At 50.7% G+C, this 24,870-nt stretch overlaps 1 protein-coding gene across 1 annotated transcript in view; it reads left to right on the top strand.

Moving 5' to 3' along the window:
* SLC6A20 (solute carrier family 6 member 20) overlaps window positions 1-17,187 on the top strand; it is a 32,967-nt gene extending 15,780 nt beyond the window's left edge. Inside the window, exons 5-11 of the mRNA XM_090284629.1 lie at window positions 2,334-2,444; window positions 3,580-3,821; window positions 4,493-4,655; window positions 9,308-9,512; window positions 11,170-11,329; window positions 14,380-14,545; window positions 16,197-17,187. Of these exons, the coding sequence (XP_090140755.1) occupies window positions 2,334-2,444; window positions 3,580-3,821; window positions 4,493-4,655; window positions 9,308-9,512; window positions 11,170-11,329; window positions 14,380-14,545; window positions 16,197-16,349 (1,200 nt within the window). The 3' untranslated portion in view covers window positions 16,350-17,187. The remainder of the gene's footprint in view (window positions 1-2,333; window positions 2,445-3,579; window positions 3,822-4,492; window positions 4,656-9,307; window positions 9,513-11,169; window positions 11,330-14,379; window positions 14,546-16,196) is intronic.
* Window positions 17,188-24,870: the final 7,683 nt, after the last annotated feature.

Raw genomic sequence — 24,870 nt, 5'->3', positions numbered from 1 at the left:
CATCCAGTGTCTCAATCTTGCAACAGCCCTTCATGGTGGATTTCCTGTCCCACTCACCTGAGGCCTCCAGAGGAAAAGCAACCTGCCCAAGGGCACCAGCTAGTGAGGGCAGACCCAGCTTTGCCCCAAAGACGCCCCCCCATCCTGGTTCCCTGGGCCACCTCCTGTGTGTTCTCTCCACATCTTTTGTGACCATTACCAAGCCCAGTGTTTCCTCCCGAAGGTCCTGAGAGTCCACCTGTCCTCACCCTTTGACCACCTGAGGGCCTCTGTCAGCCCCGCCATGTTTTTCTTGAGGAATCAAGACCAGAACCACCTACAGTATTTGGACACCACGTGACAACCCCATCACCAGGCTTCGTAGGGCATTTCCTTTTGGTTCCAAGATCCTGTGATGGCCTGCCCGTGTCTGAGCCCCAGCAGGGCCTGCCCTGCCCCCAGCCCCCACCGTGACTGAGCTGAGGCACAAGGGACTTCCCTGGGTGAGCTTAGCACCCACAGCGACTCACTCTGTCCCATCTGGAAGCTTGGCTGGTACTTACGCTCATAAAAATATTTTTGCAGTTTGTCTCTGCCAGATTCTTATGAACAGGACCCCAAAGACCTGAGGGCAGGATCTGCAAGCTTGGACATCTAATGAGGCCCCCTTTTCCCAGATTAGTTCTCAATATGCTAAATGAGGTCAGGTCAGGCCATGAGAATTTATTCATTCTGTTTCTTCTGCGTATGCCACACCCTCTCCGTGACAAAAGTGCCCCATTGGCTCTGTTGGTGGGGATTAATTTTGTTAATGACAGTGTGCCATTTCCTGGCCTCCTATTGGAATTGCCATTCTTCCTCCAAGATGGATCAGCAATGGTTTCTCCCCATAGTTGAGGCCGATCACATGTCCAACCTCCTGGAGCGAGGAGACGTGAACCACCCTGGTCAGGACTCCAGAGAGCCTTCCGGGAAACGTATTCACCTGACAGGAAGAAGGGAGTCCCGAGGGCTTGCCCTCAGTGTCCTCTGAGTGCCCACTGGTTGTGGATGGTGTTCACCCCTCCCCTGTTGTCCCTTGATGTCCTTCAGCTCACCGGTCAGATGCCCTGCCTTCCACATACCCTCTCCATCTTGAACCTGGTTTACTTCCTTGCAGTCTCGGGTGGATTTATTATTATTCTCAAGTTACAATGACCTCAGGTTAGAATCAGTGGTAAAAGACACACCCCACCTCTGCTGGTCGTGCCCAGGTGAGAGGACACAGAGCGCCCCCCGGGTGGCCTTAAAGATTCACGGGAAGCTGGTGCCACACGTCAGCGGCATGTGTGCAAATCAAGGCCAGCCAGGCAGGGGTTACCTGCCCTATTTCCCAAAGGAGGACCCACCCTTTAAGGAAACTGCTTTCACTAAAGGAAAAGAAACCTTGCCCAATACTTCTCTGCTTTGCATAAGAGGTGCTGGTGCCCGTACAAATTGATATACAGAAAAAATGTTGGTCCTGGAGGGCCAGACATGCGCTTTGAGGTCCCTGTTCTGAAGCTTTGCAAAAGTTAGACTTGCCCAGAGTGTGTGGCTATGCCACAGTCACGTGAAAACCAATGAGAAACTTTGCACTTGAATTTGTGACGTGTGTCCGCAGGAAGAGGTTGGGTTGACCAAGAATTCCATATATTTGCCATTGTAAAGCCTGTGGAAGTGAGGCCCTTCCTAAAAAATCAGATGCTTGAATTTTTATTGTATTTATTATAGGGACACTGTTCCTACACCAAACATCACTACCTTTGCTTTACGAGAGTCGTGGTCCGTCCTGGGACCTCTGTCCTTCCTCCAGGCCTCTGAATTGTGTTTCCTCTTAGAGACGATATAGATCTTGTAAGTGATGGGCTTCCTGCTTTGCTTGGGCCGCTAGGAGGCTCAGAGGCGAGTGTCAGAAACGGGAGGGTCTCCCGTACGTGCTGGGCTGCCCCTTCCTCGGGCTCACCTCGCTGGACCGCTCACACGCTCTCTTTGCATGGATCCCTTCCCTAACAATTTCAACACATTCATGTGATAGTGATGTTTGTGTGGGCTGCCTTAAATTCTCGCTGGAATAAGGTCAGGTGGAAGGGAGGGTGGAGGGCAGAGGCCTCTGTTTCCTCTTCTCTGCCGAACCGGAGCTTTCCTGGTGGTCTCAGACATGGGCGCTGCACCCCATCACCCCATTTCCCAGCCCAAGCTCAGGACCTGGCCAAGAATCTTGATGCCTTTCCAGCGCTCAGCGGCCCGCACACCAAGATGGTGTGAGGTTTCATGGGAACAGCGGGTCTGTCGTCGGCAAACGGGAGGCTGACTCTGCCCTCTGGTGCCCACAGGTGGTGTATTTCACTGCATCGCTGCCCTACTGTGTGCTGATCATCTACCTGGTCAGGGGCCTCACGCTCCACGGAGCCACCAACGGCCTGGCGTACATGTTCACTCCTAAGGTACAGGCTGGGGGGACGGGGTCCCTGAGGGCGCCCCACTCACCCTGCCATCTTCCAGAATGGGTGGAGAAAGGGGAGGCAAGGGATGGGTGAAAGCCCAGGAGGGTGTGCATTACCTGTGGGCCTCAGCCCGGCAGTCCCCCAGCCCTGTGAATTCTCAGGCATTGAGTCTTTTTTTTTTAATCCTCACTTGAGGTCACGCTCACTGATTTTAGAGAGAGAGGAAGGGAGGGGGAGAGAGAGAGAGAGAGAGAGAGAGAACCATCAGTGTGAGAAAGGAACATTGGTTGGGCCAAACCTGCAACCTAGGCATGTGCCCTGACCAGGAATCGAACCCACGACCTTTCAGTTCATGGGATGATGCTCCAACCAGTTAAGCCACATCAGCATTGGGCATTGAGTCTTCTGTCCACTCGCCCTCCTGATCCTCACTGCCCCCCACCAGCTGCTCCCCAGCCCCACGCCTGGCCTCCTGGTGCAGGGCTCACCGCAGCCCCTCCTTCCAGCCAGTGAACTGAGTTCCCTGCCGTGAGCGTCACTCCAACTGTCTCCGTTTCCTGTTCTCCACTTCCAGGCACCGCTCTCTCTACAGGGGCAGATCCACTCCGCAGGGGTTTCCCACGCTCCCTCCACAGGCTCCCCACAGCCAGTTTTCGTCACGGCTGCCTTTTGGGGCAGGACAGTCATCATTTAGCAAATCTGGTCCTGGGAAACAAAATGACTCTGCTAGCAGCACCCGCCCCCACCCCCCAGTGCCTCACTGGGGTTCAACCCAGACGTCGACCTAACCACCAGGCCACACCACCTCCACCTCTGGAGGCCCAGACCCCTGCAGTGCCTGTGTCAGAGATGGGGTCTCAATTCCTGTTAGTGTTTGTACCCCACTCTTTTCAACAGCACACCCCCTGCAGGCAAGGAGCTGTGCAGGCCAGGCCAGGAGGGATGTGCTCCATCTGTACCAATAGGAGGCCGGGAATGCTGGGTTCCAGCCCCGGCCTCTGGCCTCTGGCCGGCGGTGCACCGTAGGCAGGGGCCTCCGCCTGCCTCTTGGGCCTGCTGCCTCCCCTGGCCTGAGAGTCTGGGACCCCCCCCCCCGCCCCCGGCTTCATCGGCCCTGCCCCCGCTGGCCTTCCAGGTGGAGCAGCTGGCGAACCCCAAGGCCTGGATCAACGCGGCCACCCAGATCTTCTTCTCGCTCGGCCTGGGGTTCGGCAGCCTGATCGCCTTCGCCAGCTACAACGAGTCCTCCAGCAACTGCCAGAAGCACGCTGTCCTGGTGTCCCTCATCAACAGCTCCACCTCCATCTTCGCCAGCATTGTCACCTTCTCCATCTACGGCTTCAAGGCCACCTTCAACTACGAGAGCTGCCTGAATAAGTAAGAGCCCTGGGCAGAAGCAACAAGCTGCAGGGGCACCTGAGGACAGGCAGGTGCCGAGAGGTCAAGGGGCATGGGGCAAAGGGCACCAGCCTCGCCAAATTCCTTCTGCCCTGTCCCTGCGCCCTCACCTCAAAAGCAACCAAGCGCCCTCTCACTGAGCCACAGAGGTTACAGGAGCTACCTTCTGTCATTCTCTGAACTTTAAGAGTTACACCCAGAAGGTACACTGTCCAACAGTGCGTCACTAGCCCCAAGGGGCTACTTACAAATGTAAATGTAAATTTTGTTTACGCTAACTTAAATTCTGATTTAAGTCAGTTTCTCGGTTGCACACGTGGCTCGTGGGCACCCTACTGGATGGCACAGACGTGGAGCGTATCCGTGATCCCAAACGCTGTGTCGGGCAGTGCTGGGCCAGACTGGGTCATGACCGCTTCGCTGTGCGGGTGGAGTCCTCTTGTCATCGATGTTCCTGTTTGAGCCTTCTCAAAGCCATTCAAAATGCCTTGCCATTTAAAAGGTCACCAATCTGCAGGTTCTGTTCGCTGAGAACTCACCTAATCAGAAAAGAGGCGGCGGGGGGACAGCCTGGTGCCCAAGCTTCCTGGGGGTATGGCCATAGTGACCTTTCTAATCAGTGGAGGTCAATCTGACGCTCTGCTCTGCAGGGTGATTCTGCTGCTGACCAATTCCTTCGACCTGGAGGATGGCTTTCTGACAGCCAGCAACCTGGAGCAGGTGAAGGGCTACCTGGCATCCACCTACCCCGGCCGATACAGCGAGGTGTTCCCGCAGATTAAAAACTGCAGCTTGGAAGCCGAGCTGGACACAGTAAGGAGCTGGCGAGGTCTCGGGAGGTAGAACTGGCCGCGGTTCTCCCGGCTACTGCGCCGGAGCATGAGTTACTATCAAGTTCCTTTGGGTTCATGAGCCCTTTCTTCCTTTTCCTTTTCTCCTTTTAAATTTCAAAAAGGACAGGCAAGTACAAAGAATAATATAACAAGCACCTGTATATCTACAACCCTGGATGAACAATTGTAAACATTTGACATTTGGGGCTCAGATGTTTTTTCTTTTTTAATATAAAAGAAAAGAACATTTCGGGGACAAAATTAAAGTCCCCTGTGACTGGCCTTCAACTTTCCCTGCTCAGCAGAGGCAAGTCCTTCATTTTGACATATATTCCCCACATAGATCCATAAATATTGTTGTTGTTTTTGGCAGCTTTTTATATGGAAGTAAGTGGTCCTGGGAGATATCGTTTTCATTCAACATTCTGTTCTCGAGATCTGTCCATAATTATCCGTGTGGAATCTCTAACACATTGTAAGGCTACATTTTATTTCACTACACAAATATAACACCATTTAGCTATTTCTTCCCTACTAGACATTTGGCTTTTCTAAAACAATTGCTGCTAAAGTCACCCTTATTTGTATTTTACAGAATTATCTTTACTCTGCTGGGCTCTCCCCCCGCCCCCACATTAGTTTTAGAATGGGTTTGACAAGTGTCCCTGAGGGAAGATATTCCTTTAGGAATTTTTATTAGAATTGCATTGATTTTTTAAATGTAAATCAGAAAGAATTATTATTTTTTTTTGATTCAGGGCTTTTCGTAACTTTTGATTCAGGAACGTGCAGTAGCTCATCACGCATGTAGATCTGCTTTTATATCCTTCGACTAATTTTCTCCTTGAATATCTTGGCATATCTTGTATTAGCTTTTTATTTGGTACAGTGATCCCTCACTTATCGCGGGTATTACGTTCTAGAACCCCCTGCGATAGGTGAAAATCCGCGACGTAGGACCCTTACATTTATTTTAGTATTTACTGTGTAGTACCGCAAAATCCCGTGATATAGCAAAAAAATCTGCGATAAATAATTAAATATAATATTTTTTAAAAATCCCGCGATACAGTGAGGCTGCGATAAGTGAACCGCGATATAGAGACAGACTACTGTACCTTTCTGTTTTGTGGCTATTTCGAATGGTGTCTTTATTTCCTCTTTCTGTGTTTTTTTTTTTTTTTTTTTTTTGTGGCAAAGGGGAATGAAAGATTTTTGTCTGTTGATCTTGTATCTAGCCACCTTGATGGATTCTCTTAGTGATCCTTGTATTTGTCTATATATTTGCTTCGGTTTTCTACATAAACTCTCATGGCACCTGCCTGCATTTTACTCTTCAGTCCTTCCATGGTCTTCTTTTTCCTCTGTGGTTGCCAGGACTCCCAGCACAGTGGAAGCAGAATGAGAGAGGGCATAGCTGTCTAATTCCTGTATTTAATACTCCTAGACATCACGTCTAGAGAGGGCAGCTAGAGGATATTTTACAAGAATAGAGGCTAGTGAAGTCTCCGTTGCCAGCAAGCTAACCTTGGAGGTTTGTTGGCACTTTTGTTTCATGGGTGACGCCATCTGGGTCCCGCTGTGGATGAGGCCCCCCGCATCTGTTCCTCCGGGCTGTCTGCTTATAGGACCCCCTGTCCCCAGGCAAGCCTCAGACCCCCAGGCCCTGACCCCAACCTTCAGGGCTTAGAGCCCTCCCACTCAGACGAGCCCCGAGGCCTTGGCTTTCGCTTCTGTTCAGGTTTAAATTTCCTCTCTGTTCTTGGCACCCGGGAGTCTTCCTCGCTTACTTTTGAGCTTGGCTCAATGTCCAAGAATCGTGTGGTTATTGATTTATTTAGACTGCTTTCCCCTATTGTGTTTGTTTTCCTCATTCCTCTTATTCTCTACTGTTTGGAATTTGTATGCTCCGTTTCTCTTCTTGAAAATTTTCCATGCATTTTTAACTTAATAAAATCTAAAGTTACTGTCTTGACTTAAGAGTACTTTCAACTCCTCCCTCCTGTCCTAAATGCCATTTTTGTCCAGTTCTGCCTTATTTAAACTCATAAATTAGTACTCTTGCTATTTGATACAATGTTTGTATTTATCTTCATTGACCATTTTATTTACTCACCAATTATTTTTGCACCCCAGCCATCCTCTGGGTTTTTTGTTTTTTGTTTTCTTCCCTTCCTTAAAATGCATTCCTTTATAGTAGGTTTTTAATGAAAAATGTTGTCCGGTTTTATACTATATTTCAATGTCTGCATTTGAATTAATTTTTGTATGTAAATTAACTTTTAAAAAATTAATTTATTTTCCAGTTACAGTTGACATACAATATTATATTAGCTTCAGGTGTACAGCATAGTGTTTAGACACATATAATTTACAAAGTGATCACCCCAATAATTCAAGCACTGACCTGGCAGCATGCTTAGTTATTACAATATTATTGACTATATTCCGTAAGCTGCCCTTTACATTCCCGTGACTGTTCTGTGACTGGCCATCTGTATTCGTAATCCCTCTTCTTGCCACTCATCTTCCCACCTGCCTTCCATCTGGTACCACCCATTTGTTCTCTGTACCTGAGAGTTTGTTTCTGTTTGGCCCCCACTGTGTGTGTGTGTGTGTGTGTGTGTGAGGTAGGAAAGGAGTCTTTATGCAAAAGCTTCACAATTTTGGAACAATAGCTTTCAACGTGCATCAGTCACATAAGCATTTCAATTGAGGCCAAACTCTTTAACACCTGAGTTCTCTCAGCCCCGCTGTTACTTTTTATTTATCTTATTTTTATGGGGTTAGTTTACAAATTAAAACATAAGATACAAAATCTACACAATTTTGGAAGAACGGCAGGCTTCTGTCTCAGAGGTTGTCCCTTCTAGAACACCCAAAGCAAAATAACCCTGCCACCCCCAGGCTGTGCCCAGAGCTCCTTCCCATCCTAAATACCATCCGCTGGGAAGCGCAGGCAGCTGCAACACGCTCACCCGGGCATCCTCGAGGAAGAAGAGTCCGAGAGAGCCAGAGAGCCAGAGCCAGCCAGTCCGGGAGCCTGAGAGCCCTTCTTCTCGTTCAAATCTTCTAGCCCGTAATTTGGCCTCTGTTTTTTAAGGACAGTTTTCCCCTGAGGAGATAATTCCTGGTTAACTGCTCTTTTCTCTCAACACCTTGAAGATATTTCCCTTGTGATTCTGGCTTCCATTCTTGCTGTTGAAATCTTCTTTCACCTCCTGTAAGCACCTGGTTCCCCAGTTCTTTACCCCGATGTCTCTCTCCTTCTCTTTGTCCTTGGCCTCTGCAGTCTGTGCGTGGGTGTGTGTCTTCGTCATCCCACTGGGCTTCCTGACCTGTGCGTCCCCGCAGCTTACCGGTTTTGGAGGATTCATATGTATCCTCTCTGACTCGTTGCCTCTCCTCTCTTCCCTCCTTTTAGAATTTTATTTAGGCCTATGTTAGACCTTCTCATCAACCCTACGGGACTATTAATTTCTCTTTTATTTTTTCCCACCTTCTTATCCTTCTTTTTGTGCTTCATTATGGATTCATTCCTGGGAAATATCTCCCAGTTTACTAATTCTCTCAGTAGCTATGGGTGGTATTGAAATGTCCATTGAGCCTTTTAACTCAAGTTTTTCGACACTCTTTTTTCTAATTTGCTTTTCATTTCAATAGTTTCTAGTTATGTGTTTATCTTGGTAATTTTAGCTCTTGTTTCTTTAAATACATCCTACATAGTGGTTGCTGATGCCCATGGGCAGGAGAGGGAGAGTCAGTCCCCGGGGTGGGGAGTGTTTTATCACTGACATCATTGACAATTGTCAGCTCATAATAATGATAAAAAGCAGGTCAACTCCAGTAGGTTTTGTTACCTGTAAATTCTCTACAAGTGGGACCCCTGCTGTGTGCACCCAGGGCTGAGGTCCCACGGTCCCCATCAAGATGCCATTAGCCAGTTTATAGTCTGAATCTGACTCCCCAGCATCAGCTGCTCTTAGGAAGGGCGTTCCGAGTCCTATTTCTGATCTGTGCCGACCCTTTGGTCATAGTGGCTCATCTCCTCGTGGGTTTATAAATCTCTGCAGCTCACTGCTCAGTCATCTCTGGGGGTTCTGGGGGTCCGAATTGGGGACCTTTCCCCCAGAGAGGGCTTGCTTCTGGTCTTCGGAAGCTGGTAGCCAGGGGACAACTGCCCCCTCCGCAGGAATCCGGCCACTGAGCAGCCCCGGCCGTCCCGGCTGGCTGCTGGCCGGGCCGGCTCCCCACCAGTCCGCACCTGCTGCTCTGGCGCCACCATCCCGCCTCAGCTCCCAGCCACCAAAGCCTCAGACACCGATCCGTCATGACATTGGAAGCAGAAATTACCCAAACGCTGTTTTATGATGTTTTAGCCAGGATGTATGCGAGCTGAGGCAGGAAAGGGGAACTCGGTGTCCCCAGTTGACAGAAATGTCTCTTCACACTTACAGACTCCTGACAGCTTACATCTCTGCCTGCCCCAGATGGGAGACCCAGCCTCAGCGTGTGGCCTCTCACGGCCAGCTCCGAAGTCCGCAGCCCACGCAGCTGCTGAGCAGCACTGGGTGTGTCTGAGGAGCTGTCTGTCGCGTGCGTGTGTAACTGGGGTCTTCTCTCCCTGGGCAGGCGGTCCAGGGCACCGGCCTGGCTTTCATTGTCTACACCGAGGCCATTAAGAACATGGAGGTGTCCCAGCTGTGGTCCGTGTTGTACTTCTTCATGCTGCTGATGCTGGGTATCGGGAGCATGCTGGGGAACACGGCCGCCATCCTCACCCCTCTGACCGACAGCAAGGCCATTTCCAGCCGCCTGCCCAAGGAGGCCATCTCAGGTAAGCTGGCAGGCAGGCGGGGGGGCTGTGGGGGACTAGCAGCCAGACGGGCTGCCTCAGGGGCCACATGCCTGTTGGGAGGGCCACGGGGACTGTGGCCTTGCCCTGACCTTCTCCTCACCTTGGGCAATCTGGGACCTTGTGCATCTGGTTCTGCACCCCATGGGGACATGCAGTGACCACCCCAACCTTGGGAAGAGGCCAGCCCCCCCAACCTGGCCCCCACAGCTCTGGAGGCCAGGAGAGAAGCTGGTTTTGTCTTTGTTCAATTGAGATATAACCATGATAGCGTGTACACTCCTGAAGCCTAAACTCCATGAATTTTACATGTGTGTCCACCCGAGTAACCACCACAATGGCCCAGACACAGAGCACAGCTCCCACTCCAGAGAGCCCCTCCCCCAGAGTCACCTCCGTTCTCACGGCTACCATTTGATGCTTGTTTCCCTCTTTCTTGACTTCACATAAATGAAACCACACTCTGTGTGCTGTCTTCACTCAAGCTGAGACCCACCCGTACTGTTGTCTGTCCTTGTCCCGCCCATGTGACAATTCATCAGAAGAGCAGACACCACCATTTCTCTCCCGTTGGTGGGCTGCAGGGTTGTTGGGGGGGGAACCTGCTCTTCCAACCCCTCCACTATCCATCTGCTCCACTCCAACCCTGTGGACCCCTCCCCTGCCTTTGATGACGCTGTCCCTCTGCCTCCAAGATGTCCGTCCTCCCAGCCCAGGTCAAACCCAGCTCGCATTTCATCTCCTTGAAGTCTGCTCAGCCAGCGGGAATGCCCACCCTTTGTCTGCGCCCATGGCCGCGTTATGTGTGCCTTTCCCTGCTAACCTGTCCTCCGTGTGTCCGCCTCAGGACAGGGCACAGTGGCTGGTGGTATATGATCAGATACTTCACAGGATGCCCAAGAGAGGCAGCCGAAGGAGACCAGATTCTGGAGGCTGCGGGGCCTGTGTCTGAATCCTAACTGCCATTTACGTGCTGTGGGGCATGGGGAAAGTTACTCAGCGTCTCTGAGCCTGGGCTTCCCCACCTGCAGAAGGGGGCTCCTGATACCTGTCTCAGAGGCTTAAGACCCAATGCATGGCAAATACCTGGGGCAGGGTGGGAGCTGGGTAAACATTTGAGTCTTCTCTTACCTTTGCCTGCCCCACTCCCCACTTCTGGTCAGACATGAGTCCTCGCCAGGAAGTCTTGTGAGGGTTACCCTGCAGCTCACATCTCCTGCCCCAGTGTCCCTGTCCCTTCCAGGAGCTCAGGGACAGAGTTGTTGGGATTAACCTTATCAGAAGACTCAGCCTGGGTGAGCTCCCCGAGACAGGAAGGGCCACAATGTTCTCTTTTCGATTGAGCTGGTGTCCCCTGTGGGACAGGTCTGTGAATTACCATCAGTGACACTGGCTGACACTCCCTGGGACACCTTGTCCCCAACCCCAACCCCCAAGCACACACGTGGGCACATACACACACCCATGACATGGGCATTCAGAGAGGCCAGACCATGACAGTTCTTCCAGCTCTTCCAGCCCACTTGGGCGAGCCCATCAGCCAGAGTCCCTTTGGCGTCCACGGCTCAGCTGCCCCACCGAAACCTGGACGAGGAGGTGTGGGTCTCAGGCAGGTGAGCCCGTGGTCTTGTGGCCCCAGGTCTGGTGTGCCTCATCAGCTGTGTCATTGGTCTGGTGTTCACCACGGAGGCCGGCAACTACTGGTTCGACATCTTCAATGACTACGCGGCCACGCTGTCCCTGCTACTCATCGTTCTGGTGGAGGTCATGGCGGTGTGCTACGTGTACGGGCTGAGGAGGTGAGGAGGCCCCGCCCCGCTGTCTGCTGGGGAGCCGCACCCCCAGAAGCAACCCTCTCTCAGTGTGCACAGCATGTTCATCTTTAAGCTCGGCATTTGTAGGGCCTTTAATCTGCCCCCAGATCACAGCTAATTCTCTGCCTCGCTACATGCCCCCCCCTCCAGTTTGCCTACAACCATTTCCTTTCCTGTGCTTTTACCTTTTTTTTTTTTTAAAGATTTTATTTTTAGAGAAAACATTAATGTGTAGTTGCCTCTCGCACGCCCCCAACTGGGGACCTGGCCCCAACCCAGGCATGTGCCCTGACCGGGAATCGAACCAGCAATTTTTTGGTTCACAGGCTGATGCTCAATCCACTGAGCCACACTGGCCAGGGCTGTTTTTACTTTTTATTGAAGGATATTGGCCTGTTGACCCTGCTGGACCCCACTGGCTCCAGGGACAGGGAATCCCCTGCTCCAACCCTTGGCCAACACCAGTATTTTTCAAGCTCGCTGACCAAGGTCCAGTTGATAACTTAGACCTTAGATGCTGGGCAGATTCAGATGCTAAGTTCTCAACCCTGGTGCACAGCACAGTTCTGGAGTGGTTAATCTCCCAGGGGATGGAATGGCTGGTCGGGCTGAGAACATGGATCCAGAGCAGCTTTCAGACCCGGGGGCCACTTCCAGCACCGACCCCCGGCTTCACTGGCAGGGCCCTGATTAGATAGGTCCAGGTAGGGCTCAAGCTCCAGGTAAGTCCGGGGCGGGGCCAACACCCTGAGAACCAATCCGAGTGTGGTCCCAGAGTCACAGCTTGTTAGAATCAGGGAGCTTGTTAGGGTGCAGGGTCCCAGTACCCGCCCCCCACAAGCCCCTGGATCACATCCCACATGTTAACACGTCCAGGAGGCTGAGACCCATTACATTTGGGGAACTGCTGATCGAATGTGAGTCTGATGAGTTGGGCCGTACCAAGCAGTTCCCCACCCAGGTCTTTATAATTTTTGGAGCGGTTCACAGGTAGATCAGGGGCCAACTGTGGCCCCTGGGAACCGGTCCCCTGTACGGACTTTCCCACTGTCTCTTTGGAAGCCCTGCTGGGGGATTTCCATGACCAGATAACTTCAGAACACAAGTTAAAGGCAAATTTCTCAGAACCTTGAAGACGACTGTGACTGTCCAAGAGGCGGTTGTAATTTGCAGCGTTTCTAAAACTTGTGTGGTCAAGGAATGCCCACCCCTACTCCTCCCGCCACAGCTGGTAACATTGACTCACCCCATTTTCCAGGGAAAGGGGGGTTTCCTGGGATGTTGGGGGCTTTCAGTGCTAAACCCTTCCCTGGTAAACTGGGACAAATTGGTCACTTAGGAAATGTCCATCCAGAAGGAGAGAAAGATTGGTCATCTGAGAGTCTGAGTATTTCTGGGTAAAGAGAGAAGGCCAGGGACAGAGGAGCAGAGCCTAGGGCCCACTGGGGGCGCTGGAGAGGGGCGCCAGTCTGTCCACAGCGAGTGTTGGTAGGCGGTGGGGATGGACGGAGAAACCAAAAGCGCCCTGGCGATGTCTAAACAGCCAGATCCGGGAATGGCCAGCAGAGGGCAGACTTTCTGCGCGCGTAGGGGACAGCGCCATCTCGCGGCCATTTTGCAACAGTGCCATGTGGCCTTTTTTTAGGCAGCCAGCCCCCCCCCCCCCCGCCCCCACGTTCTCTAGCCAGAAAAGTGGAGGGCAGGGGAGGTCAAAGGACAAGAAAACCCAACACTTTCTGCCACGTATGGTCTTGAAAATCCCAGGTGTGCACATTATGCACGCGAGTCTCCGTGGACTAGAGCCTAGGGTCCCGCTAGGTCAGCGGCAGCGTGGGGGCAGGTAGCGGTCTCTACGGACTCATGCGGGAGCTCGGGACAGGCCGTGGGTCTGAGCGAGGCAGGTGGCGGTCGTCGCAGCTGGCAATAGTCTCACCCCGTCCCACCCCCACCCCGGCCCCCACCCTTCCTCTGCAACTCCCTCTCCCGTTTGCGGAGCAGTTTTAAAGCTCCGGGACCGGATCTGCCACATCCTGGGTGCCTTCCAAAAAGTCACATCGGAGCCCTGGGCCTTGGTCCTTTCCTGCTGTGAAACGGGCAGCTGCTGGTTCCGCGTTTCCCAAAGTGCTGACGATGCTTTCCGTACTTCTGTGCGTATTAAAAACGATATGATTAGCCTATCAAACCCACAATAAAACGGATGCTGTTATGTTATTGCTACTCTTAGGCACAGTCAATTTAAAGAAAAGGAAAGGAAGTCCGCAGACACGATGGAATGCAGTGGCGGTCTGCGGGCAGCCACACCCCGGGCGACAGGCGCTGCCCTGGCTTTGCTCCCCACACCGCTCCCAGCGCCCGCCACTGGGCCTTCAGTCCCGGGTTTGGCTCTCTGTCCGCCCGTTCCGAAAACCTGCTGTGGCTTCAGGGGACAAAAGGGATTCCCCTCTGAGGGTGTTTCTCTCTCTCTCTCTCTCTCTTTTTTTAATTTTTAAATGTATTTATCGATTTTTAGAGAGAGGAAGGAAGCGAGAGAGACATCGATTTGTTACACTTGATTATGGTGTAGCCGGACGATGCTGTAGGCAGCTGAGCTACCGGGCCAGGGCCTCCCTCTAGGGTGTTTCTAATGATCAGTAGAGTCCCTGGCAGGCACTAGGGTGGGAGGGGACCCCGAGCTGCCCCTGGGGGTCCCCTGGCTTTGGGGCTGCCTGGACCAATATCCCACGCTATCCATCCCCCCTCCCCCCACTGCTGGGACCTGCCCTCTGGTCTACACTCACGGCCTTCCTCTGAAGGTCGGCCCCCGGAAGATGCCTTCTGACCTCACTTCTCTGTGGGGTGGTTGCTTTGCCCCCGCTCTATGGCGGCCTTAGCCCCTCATCCTTCCCCACACTCAGTACCCCTGTCTGCAGAAGAAGTCAGAGAGGGAGGCCCTGGGGTTGTCTTCAAACTTCAGTGGAGCAAGCTGGAGCCCCCCCACCCCCACCCCACCCCAACAGTGTGGATAATCCAGACTTTCTCTCCCATTTTCCAAGTAGATTTGCAAGTGACCTTCAGGCCATGACCGGCCGCCCTCTGAACTGGTACTGGAAGGTCATGTGGGCCGGCGTGAGCCCACTGATCATCATCAGCCTCTTGCTCTTCTACCTGAGTGACTACATCCTCACGGGGACCCTGCAGTACCAAGCCTGGGACGCCTCCCAGGTACCTGCCCTCTCGGGCCCCAAGCTCCCTCGAGAGCACAGGCCTTAGTTTCTGACACCAGGGAATGTCTGTCACAGCATGGGCAGATCATTTGTCACAACGTGGAAACACTGCCCAGGTACTTCAGGACTCAGTGCAGGACAGCAGAGCTGGGCTTTGAGCTTTTCAGTCTGTGCTGCAGTAAACAGTGAGACCATCCCAAACTTCCCTGTGGGCCTTCTCCTGGGAGTGGGAAAAAGCTGCAGGCAGGCGCTGGGTCCTGCCTCCAGCCTGCAGGCCCTCTGACTGACTCCCTCCAGTCCACGCAGGCCTCCTAGGAAAGGCAGAGCAAGCCTGGAGGGCATGGCCTCTGACCCTGGCCAGGGACCCTGGGAGGAGCAGGCTTCTGCGCCCTGCGGGACTTGCCTTAACACTTGAGTTGCTGGATCCTGGGGAGGCCTGGCCCAGGGTGTGGCTGAGACGGAACAGGCTCACGCAGGGCACTGTCCTCCCACCAGAAGGGCATTTTAACAACCAGGACAGCCATTGTCTGTCCTGGAAAGCCCAGGATGTCCTCACATAGACACACTTTCATAGAAAAAAAAGTGGCCAATTTGGATTTCTTTCTCAGTGGGTAGAAGGCACCGTCCTTTAGCATAGAGTGTGTGTGGTGTGTGCAGAGCAGCGTGTGATGGGCCCAGCGGACCAGCTTGTGCCACTCCAGGCCACTCCATGTACACGCAAGACAGGTAGTGGCTGAGAGGCACCCCCTCTGTCTGGTGATGTCGAGCGAGTGTCTCGGGCTGGCGGAGGACGAGGGTGTTTTCTCCATCCACAGCAGGCTCCCACTTCTGTAGGGTGCAACAGGAATGGCCCTTGAGAAATGAAATGGAAAATAAAGGTACATAAAATACAAGTGCCAATTATGTATTGTTATACGTAATTGCAGACATAATTTTCGTACATAATTGTCAGTGCAGAACGAGAGGACTAACCAGCCAGCAACAGAAGGCCTGCGGGCTGCTTCCCCCGCACCACACTTGAAGCGGCATTTTGGTTACAAACCAGACTTGGCTGACAGTAAGCCCCTGTCCCGGGACACGGCGATCCTGTGGCTTTGCGGAAAGATGGCATTTATCGGCTTTTTAGCCTCATTTCTCGTCAGTTTCAATGCACTGCATTTGGGGAAACATCCATGTCCCGCCAATGAAACCCAGATTCATTCGGCTTCTCTTGAGACCACAGCGTGCTGTTCAGTAGGGTAGCCAATGGCCAAGGAGCGATCTTAATTCAAAGTCATTACGATTAAGTAAAATTTAAAATTCGGTTCTTCAGTTTCACTAGCCACGTCGCATGTGCTCAGTAGCCACCTGTGTGTGGTATAGGACAACATGAACCCGGAAAGTTCTCCTGGGCTGTGCTGAGCGGAGGCCTGCCCCCTGATCTCTGGGTAGGTGCCCTGCCCAGTGCCTCAGACGCCAGGCCCTTGGCTACCCGATGATCACTCTGCAGGTTACTCCACATACTGGCCCTGCCGGCCCTGGTTGAAGTATGTGGGAGAGAGGGCAGACAAGGGGGGTTCGTCTGCCCAGCACCCTTGCGGGGCCGAGTGCACGGGCGTGCATTCCACCCGGGGTGGTTCTTGCCGCTGAGGCTCAGCTTCTCCTCGCAGGGCCAGCTTGTGACCAAGGACTACCCCACGTATGCGCTGGCCGTCATCGGGCTGCTCGTGGCCTCCTCCACCATGTCCATTCCCCTGGTGGCCCTGGGGACTTTCATCCTGCGCTGCCTCAAGAGGGGCGGAGACACGGACCCCAGGGTCTGAGAACCGGGCCCCCCGGAAGCTGCCGTCCGACACGCCGCTTCCCAGCTACTATTTCCAAGATGGCAGGCACCGCCTCGGCTGCTTGTGCAAGTATTGGCTCCAGAAGTGCTCGGCCCCTCATCTTCCTGAGTCCAGGAAGAAGGGTCAGGAAGTGTGGAGAAAGGAGATCCCCTCGGGAGAACCCGCACCCCACTTACGAAGTGGCCCTTTCGGCCCCCTGCCGCCCCCCAAGGCCACTCGGCTGTCTCCTTGTCATCACAGAGGCAGGTTTTGCAAGGCCAGCCTTAAAGACAATTGCCTTCGAGGGTTTTCCTAGAATCCTAGAGCACACTGTGAGCTGAAATGTGATTATATTTTTATGGAATAAAATTTTAAGTCATTTTATCCCCCTAAATAAGTTCCCAAATATGAGAGGGCTATTGTTCTTAGAGCAGTCCGAAGAGTTTCTCAAGTGCCTGAGATGACAAATCTGAATGGCATGGGTGCAGACTTAGTTCTCAGTCATAGTGACTATGTGTTTGCTGTGTTCTCCCTCACTAACAGGCTTGACTGGCCGCGAAGAAGGCCTTTAATTTGGGACTCACAAAACTAGAATTCCTCTAAGTGGAGGCCCCTCGCAGTAGGTCCAGACAAGTCCTCTCTACAAAAATGGCCCCAACTCCAGTTTGCGAGCCCAACCCCCTTGGCACTGGTTACGGGAGGAGCCGATGCAGACGGCCCCTCCCCTCACGTCAGGGCCGCTGGGAGGGGGAAAGTCCCTCTAACTTCATGTTACATTTGGGCATGACGGCCAAGCTGATGTAGGAAAGACCGAGGACACTACTTACAATCCATTTAAAATTATCTGTATATAAGTTTTCTAAAATGTATATAACTCAAACAGAACATCTTGTAACGGAAGACACAATATTTATGATAAAGCTTTCATCCACCACGTGAATGTCTCCTGCCTTTTTTTTTTACTGCAGTGAGTAGGTCAAGGTTATCCCTACAGTGAGAGGGTCCCTTTCTGCTTTAACGTTCTGTGTGTCCCTGAGACGCTGGAGTTCAGGGTGGATTTTTGGGGTCAGTTTCTTTGAGGACACTTAAGCACTCACTTTTGACATCAGCTGGAGATTTTCTAAAAATTATTTTCTTTTCTTTAAAATATATTTTATTGTATATGCTATTACAGTTTTCCCAATTTTTTCCCCTTTGTCCCCTTCTGCCTGGTATCTCCCATCCCTCCAGCAGTGCCCCCTCCCTTAGTTCATGTCCGTGGGTCATACATATAAGTTCTCTGGCTTCTCCATTTCCTATACTATTCTTAATGTCCCCGATTTATTTTGTACCTACCAGTTATGCTTCTTGATCCCTGCACCTTTTCCCCATTTCCCCCCCTTCCCCTTCCCCACTGACAACCCTCTGTATGATCTCCATACCTACGATTCTGTTCCCGTTCTAGTTATGTGCTTAGTTTGTTTTTTTTAGATTCATTTTTTGATAGTTGCGAGTTTGTTGTCATTTTACTGTTCATAGTTTTGATCTTCTTTTTCTTAAATAAATCCCTTTAACATTTCATGTAATAATGGCTTGGTGATGATGAGCTCTTTTAGCTTTACCTTGTCTGGAAGGCACTTTATCTGTCCTTCCATTCTAAACGATAGCTTTGCTGGTAGGTCCTTGCTTTTCATCACTTTGAATACTTCCTGCCTGCAAAACTTCTTTTGAGAAATCAGCTGACAGTCTTATGGGAACCCCTTTGTAAGTACTCTCTTTTTTTTCTCTTGCTGCTTTTATGATTCTCTCTACCTTTCCCTTTCACATTTAAAATATGATGTGTCTCTTGGTGTGGTCCTCTTTAGGTCTAGCTTGTTTGGATCTCTCTGTCCTTCCTGGGCTTGTATATCTATTTCCTTCGCCAAATTAGGGAAGTTTTCCTTCATTATTTTTTCAAATAAGTTTTCAATTTCTTGCTCTTCCTCTTCTTCTGGCACCCCTATTATTCAGATGTTGGTGTGTTTAAAGTTGTCCCAAAGGTTCCTAAGCCTCTCCTCACTTTTTTCAATTCTTATTTCTCCATTCTGTACTGGTTGAGTATTTATTTCTTCCTTATGTTCCAAATTATTGAGTTGAGCCCTGGTTTCCTTCCCTTCACCATTGGTTTTGTGTGGATTTTCCTTCGTTTCACTTAGCATAGCCTTCACTTCTTCCCTTATGTGTTTGCCGTACTCAGACATGTCTGTCAAGTCGGTGAGCATCTTTATTACCAGTGTTTTGAACTCTATATATGTTAGGTTGGCTATCTCCTTGTCACTTAGTTCTCCCACTGGAACCTTGATCTGCTCCCTCTTCTGGGCCATACTTCTCTGTCTCCTTAACTTGAGAGGCTCCTGTGTTTGCTTTGGTGCCTTAGGCAGAGCTGTCACACCTGTTAGGTTGTAAGGGGCAGAGCCTTAGGTCTTCGTCAGTGCAGGGGAACCCATTTTACCACCTTGTGACTCTGTGTATGGGGCAGGGGTCTGAGAGGGAAAAGAGTCGCCCCTTTTCCAGGCACTTCTCCCACTTCCTATATGGGACTGGCACCCCTCTGGCTGTTGCTCTGGTTCTGGTTTCCAGACTAGGTGGGTTTGTGGACATTCTAGGACTGTGGGGGCCCTCTAAACAAATGGACTCTGCTGAGAGACCTGAAGTATCTTCCTCTGCCCCACCCCCCACTGGTTATCACAGTCAGAAGCAATGAGGCTTTATTTTCCTGGTTCTGGAACTGCTGCACATTCTGGCCTGGGACTGAGATCACCCCTCAGGTGTCCCTCCTGGCTTTTATACTGTGTGACTATTTCCACTGGTCAGCCACAGCCACTGCCTTGAAGCTGCTGTCAGCAGCACACCATGTCCTCTTTGCCCTGGCTCCCTGGCTCTGCCCCTCCTATGTGTCTGAGTGAGCGCTACTTCTTTATATCTTTGTTTGTTGGACCTCCATGCAGTTTGATTTTCTGGTACTTCTGGTTGTTTGTTTTGTTTGTTTGTTTTGTTTTGTTTTGAGGTAGATGTAAAACTTCTTACGGTTGTGGAAGGAGGCAAAGTGTGTCTGCCTACACCTCCATTTTGGCCGGAAGTCCCTAAAAACTTCTTTTCATGCTACAAATTCTCCTACTGCATTAGGAAGGTCTTCTGCTGTTGCGAACTGCCATCTTATCAATACTTCTAGCGTCACCTGGTGGCCAGTTATAAAAAGATCACTTGCCTTTAAAATGGCCGACCCAGCCCTGACTGGTGTGGCTCAGTGGGTTGGGCTTCATTCAACAAACTAAAGGGTTACTGGCTTGGTTCCCTATCAGGACATGTGCCCGGGTTGCAGGCCAGGTCCCTGGTTGTGGGCGTGCAAGGTCGATGTTCCTCTCTCTCCCTCTCTTTCTCCTTCTCTCCCCTCCCTCTAAAATAAATGAAATATTTTTAAAAAATAAAATGGGAAAGATTAAAAACAACAGAAAAGAATAAAATGAGTGAGCCAGCATTCACTCTGATTTCTCATCGGAGGATTTTTTAGTGTTGAAAAACCCCAGAAAGTGATGCTTGAAGAGTGAGCACCCTCAATGGCAAGTGCACAGCACAGAGTCTGGGCCCGAATCCTTACAGATCAGCCCCCACCCCCAGCAATATGGGCCCCTCCACTCCTGGGGCCAGGCATCATTGAGGGGTTTCAGCCCCGAATGCCAGGTGTCCACAGGAACGCAGAGACAGATGCTGCCCTAGATCAGCGCTTTATCCACAGTGGTCTCCACCTCGCTGCCCATTTGAATCACCTGGAAGCATTTAAAACCCCGGGGCCCGGACCACATCCCAGAACTGCCGAACCGGAGAACCAGCACCCCATTCAAGAAGGAGGGAAAATGTGTTGTACATTTAGAAATACTGACATCCAAATGACCTTTCAAACTCTGAAAGCGTTTTTGAGCATTTCCAATTGTATGGGAATGTCACTTCCACAAAATACGTTTAGCTCACGAAAGTCAGATGGGGGACACCCCTCTGTTTATAGAGTGATGAGCCCCAGGTGAGCGGTCTCAAGTTTCAGTTCAGTTTTCCTCCGGTTTCTGTGTTTTTGTGAAGAGCAGACTATTTCAGTAAATCGCTTGAGCCAGTAATAAGACTTCTCTCAAAAAATTCTTTGTTGACCATTTTCTAGGTTCTTCACAAAAGCGGTCATTTGTCTCCCCGCTCCCGCCACACACACACACACAAGCTGGAGAGAAAACGGGACATTCCATCCCTGGGCACTTAACAGTAACCATGGTGATATGGCCTGGTCACCGACCCTGCAAAGCTCTCTATTTCTACTGGAAACATAAGAACCCTCAACGTAGCTCTAAGCAGTCAGGTGGGAAGTATTTGGTTTTTAGCAGCTGCCATCGTAAAGAAAACCCTAAACAAGCACACCTGTAGGGTTTTTGTCATTTACTGGCTGCTGTGTTAAAGACTCTCTGCAAATCACACAAGCTAATTTGGGACAAATGGAGAGTAAGAAAAAGGAGGAGAATCCATCCAGTCTTTTTTCTGCCGCCTTTTCCATGTTTACCTCCTCGTGCGCCCGGGGAAATCACACCAAGGCCGTGTATGAGAACCGGAATATGGGAAGATGAAGGTTGGATTCCGTAAGAAAAATTAGAAAAAAAGAGCTCTAATTATCTGCATTTAAGACAGAGTCGGAGCTCTTCTGTTTTTGCTGCAGGATCTTTCCCACCCTTCTGAGAGGGGTCCTGGGTGGTCGGCCCTCCTCCGGGTCTCTCTTCAGCCAAGGTCATCAGAAAACACCATAGGTTAGCGTGTAACCTTATAACCGTGCCGCGGGGCAAGAGTAAACTGCTGTCTTTGATTTTTGTTTGAGTTACTTTACATGGAAAAATAAATTCATGGCTGTTTTACTATATAGATAGAAAAGCTGGGATGGAGAATTAATTAACTCACCCATCATTTTCTACTCAACATCAGTCAGGGGAAGGAAAAAAAAAATATGTCCCTTTGCAAAGCAAAAAGTACATCGTTCCTTCCTATTGCCCACCTGCGTCAGCCTCTATTGAGATAATCAACTGGTATATTACAGACCAGTCCCTCGGTGGGTGCTGGGCACAGTGCTGAGCAGAGCAGGACAGATACAGACACAGAATATATACGTATATTCTGGAAAGGAAGAGGGATAATGATAGATAACAAGACTATTACAGGGTGTGGTTGTTTCTAAGAGGAAACACGTGGGCCCAGCCATGGTGCAAAAGGGACGGCACTTCACTCGGTGGTTGAGGAGGAGCTGCGTGAACTGAATTTTGAAGGAGAAGAAGGAACTAGTAATTGGAATTGCTGGAAGGTCCATCCAGGAAGCAACAACAGCAGGTGCAAAGGCCCTGAGGTGAGCAAGTGCAGGAGGAGGCCTGTGATTGGCCCGAGGAAGAAAGAGTGGAGGGGAACGTGGAGCAGCACCAGGGGCCAGGTCAAGGAGCCTTGGAGGCCACAAGAAGGAGCTTGGATTGTCCTCAAACAGCAGCAGAACCTCACTGAGCATTTAACATGGGGCCCTGTGGATCCTGACTTACACTTGAAAGAGCCCTGGTAGCCACGGAGAACGATTAGAGAGGGATGTAGACAGGGAAGTTGAAGAAAACTCCAGAGGCTCCTTCAGTAAGTTCATAGGAGAGATGATGACGTCATGGACCTGGAAATGGACATGGAGAGAGAGGCAGGTTTGAACTGTCCTTGAGGGGAAGGGTTGCCTAGACTTGCTTCTGGATTGGAGGCATAGTTAAGAGGAGAGGAATAAAATGCTTGACATACTGGTGGCATTTTTTGAGATGGGGAAAGCTGGGAATGGAATTAGTCTGCGGAATAGAAATCAAGAGCTCTGTTCGACACTAAGTTTGAGATGTCTGTGAATCGGGAACAGCAGTCCGCAGTTGAACATAAGCCTGGGGCTTTGGGAAGGGTTTGGTCTAGAGAGAGACATTTGGGGACACTAGCATAGAGATGTAAAGCTGCAGGTCTAAACGTCATCCCCCAGGGTGAGTGGAGACGTGGATAAGAGGGCTCAGGTCCAAGGTCTAAAAAAAAAAAATTCTAGCGTGCACTGAGGTGTGCCCACAGATTCTTTTCCATCCTTCTCATTGAGAGATGGGGCCTGCTCTTCCTTCATCGGAGGGCGCTTGTGAGGCTCTAACCAACGAAATATGGCGGAAATGACACCGTCTGACATCCGAGGCTAGACCACCAGAGGGTGCCTGGTCTGCTGGGACACTCGCCCAGGCGGCCCTCAGCCACCACGGAGACGCCTGACTACTGAGGCTGCCATGCTGCAGGGCCACGCGGAGGTGCTCCGGCCCGCGGGACCAGCAGTCCACCCTGCAGCTGTCCTTGCTCACACATCAGACCAACACTGGCCCAGACAGACCCACCCATCAGCCAGCTGAGGGCGACTGAGTGACCTCCATCGGCGCCGTTTGGAACAGAAGAATCACCCAGCAGAGCCTTGTCCCAGTTTCTGACACACAACACAGTGAGCTTAGTCTCCAGAAAGAGGAAACTAGAACGGGGGCAGAGAGGGGAGACGACAGAGCAAGGCAACAGGGGCAGACGTGGGACAAAAGCCAGGAGAAGGCGTCGTCCCAAGGCTCAGCGAGAACATCTCCAATTCTCCTGAACATAACTTACCACCGGCACTTCCTACTCTTCCTAATCTCAGTCAATGTTTAAACCTAATCCTAACAGGAGCTTAAATTAGGACAAAATGTAACGTGATATTTTAATGGATGATACTTTAGCTTTGCACAGCTAGAAAAATAAACAGCAGTAGTCACTCATCACTGAAACTGGTGAATGGAGAAAGGCGAACACTTGGACTTTTGGATAAAACCAACAGAACAAATAAAAATTCACGCTCAGAAAACCTATAAAGGGAAGAGCTGAGAATGCGCCATCTGGCAGTTCACCCGGGCCAGGACATTCGTTGTAATAATGAAACATATCACGCCTTCTTCACTGCCTCCCCCCCAGTGAAATCCCACTCCCAGGGCTGCTGCATGACGTCCAGCCCAGCGGAGAGCGAGACATGAAGGGAGAGCAAAGCAAACAAACACACCTATTCAGGGACGTGCTCAACTAGGAACAAATGCAGGGAAATGTAAAGACAAGAAGGCAGCTAGTGGTGATCTCCGGGCAAGATGTAGGGAGGGCGTTGGGAGGGAGAACACGGGGCTCCAAGGCCGCAGGCTCTGTTCTCCCCCCATTCTGTTACGGACCCCAAAAAGCATCAGGAGGGAAGTGGCGAAGCTGTGGGCGGAGCCGAGGTAGGAACTCCTACAGCAACGTCTTCCCTGCACCCTTGGTCCACAGCGGGGAGGGGGCAGCAGTCAGGGGACCAGCAGCCAGGCTGTGCCCAGGCCGGGAGTTCCCGCATACTTCCCGTGTTCCTCTCCTCCCCGCCCCCCATCCGGCTTCCTCTGTGTCCCCCCTCCTCTCACAGGTGAGTGAGCACATTTCTTGCGATCTCAGGCATCAGCCTTTGAGCCACACAACTGATTTCGAGGGGAATTAGATGAGAAACGCCCACGAGGCCCTGCCCAAATTGCAGGCTTTTGTGAGCAAAACGAGTTTCCGTTGTTCTAAACCACTGCGGGGCAACCTGTGTCCTGAGGACACTTCCCAGTGAAGCAACGTTGTCCCACCTCTCCACTGAGCACTGTGTCATTTTGAAAAACGAATGCCGATCCGGTGGGAGGGAGCAAAGGACATCTTGTCATGGACGTTACACCTTACTAAATATTTCCCTGGCTTTATCTGTAACTAGGAAATAATTGTTACAAGAATAAACACAATTTCTTAAGTGGTCATAACCGGAAAGCAGGATTTCAGAAGCTGTGGAATTTCTTGTTTCCTTATGTTGTCAAGTTTTTCTACAATGACCATGCATTGCTTTGCAAGATTTAAAAATTCTAATAAAGAAAGGACATTCCTTCAAGACAAAGTATAGGAACGACACCAACAGTAGTTAGAAAATATGACATTTTATTTTCACGTATGGATATACAGTACATGAATTTAGAAATAAAATCATTGCAGGGTACGGTCAACCACACCAGATCAGTCCATTCGCTGCGAAGCGGCCACATCAGCACTTCGGCTTTGGTCTTCACTGTAGTCGCTGAAGTAAGTTCTTAACGTGAAATGCCTGGTAGCGTCAGAGTAATACGTGACAGCAGACATGAGCTAAGTGTCAATATTTCATCTTTGGAACAAATTCTGCTTATTTACATGTTAGGAATAGGTAGTCCTAATTACTTACCCTATTGTGAGTTGTAATGACTGATTTTAAGCTACAGAACGTTTTCCAGCTATTATTGCCTTTAGAGTTTCTAAAAGCAACACCTCTTATTAATGTTTATAAAAGATAATGTTGAATAAAAGGTAATCTTGAAATAAAGGCGCTTTTAGAGATATTTAAGGAAAACAAGATTGCTACTGAGAAACCTGTACAGACTTCCAAGCACAACACAAA

Source organism: Furipterus horrens, unplaced genomic scaffold (genome assembly GCF_987537825.1).
Source record: "Furipterus horrens unplaced genomic scaffold, mFurHor1.1.pri manual_scaffold_7, whole genome shotgun sequence".
Taxonomy (NCBI): domain Eukaryota; kingdom Metazoa; phylum Chordata; class Mammalia; order Chiroptera; family Furipteridae; genus Furipterus; species Furipterus horrens.
Note: the sequence above shows the minus strand (reverse complement) of the source record. Positions and strands in the feature narration are given on the sequence as shown.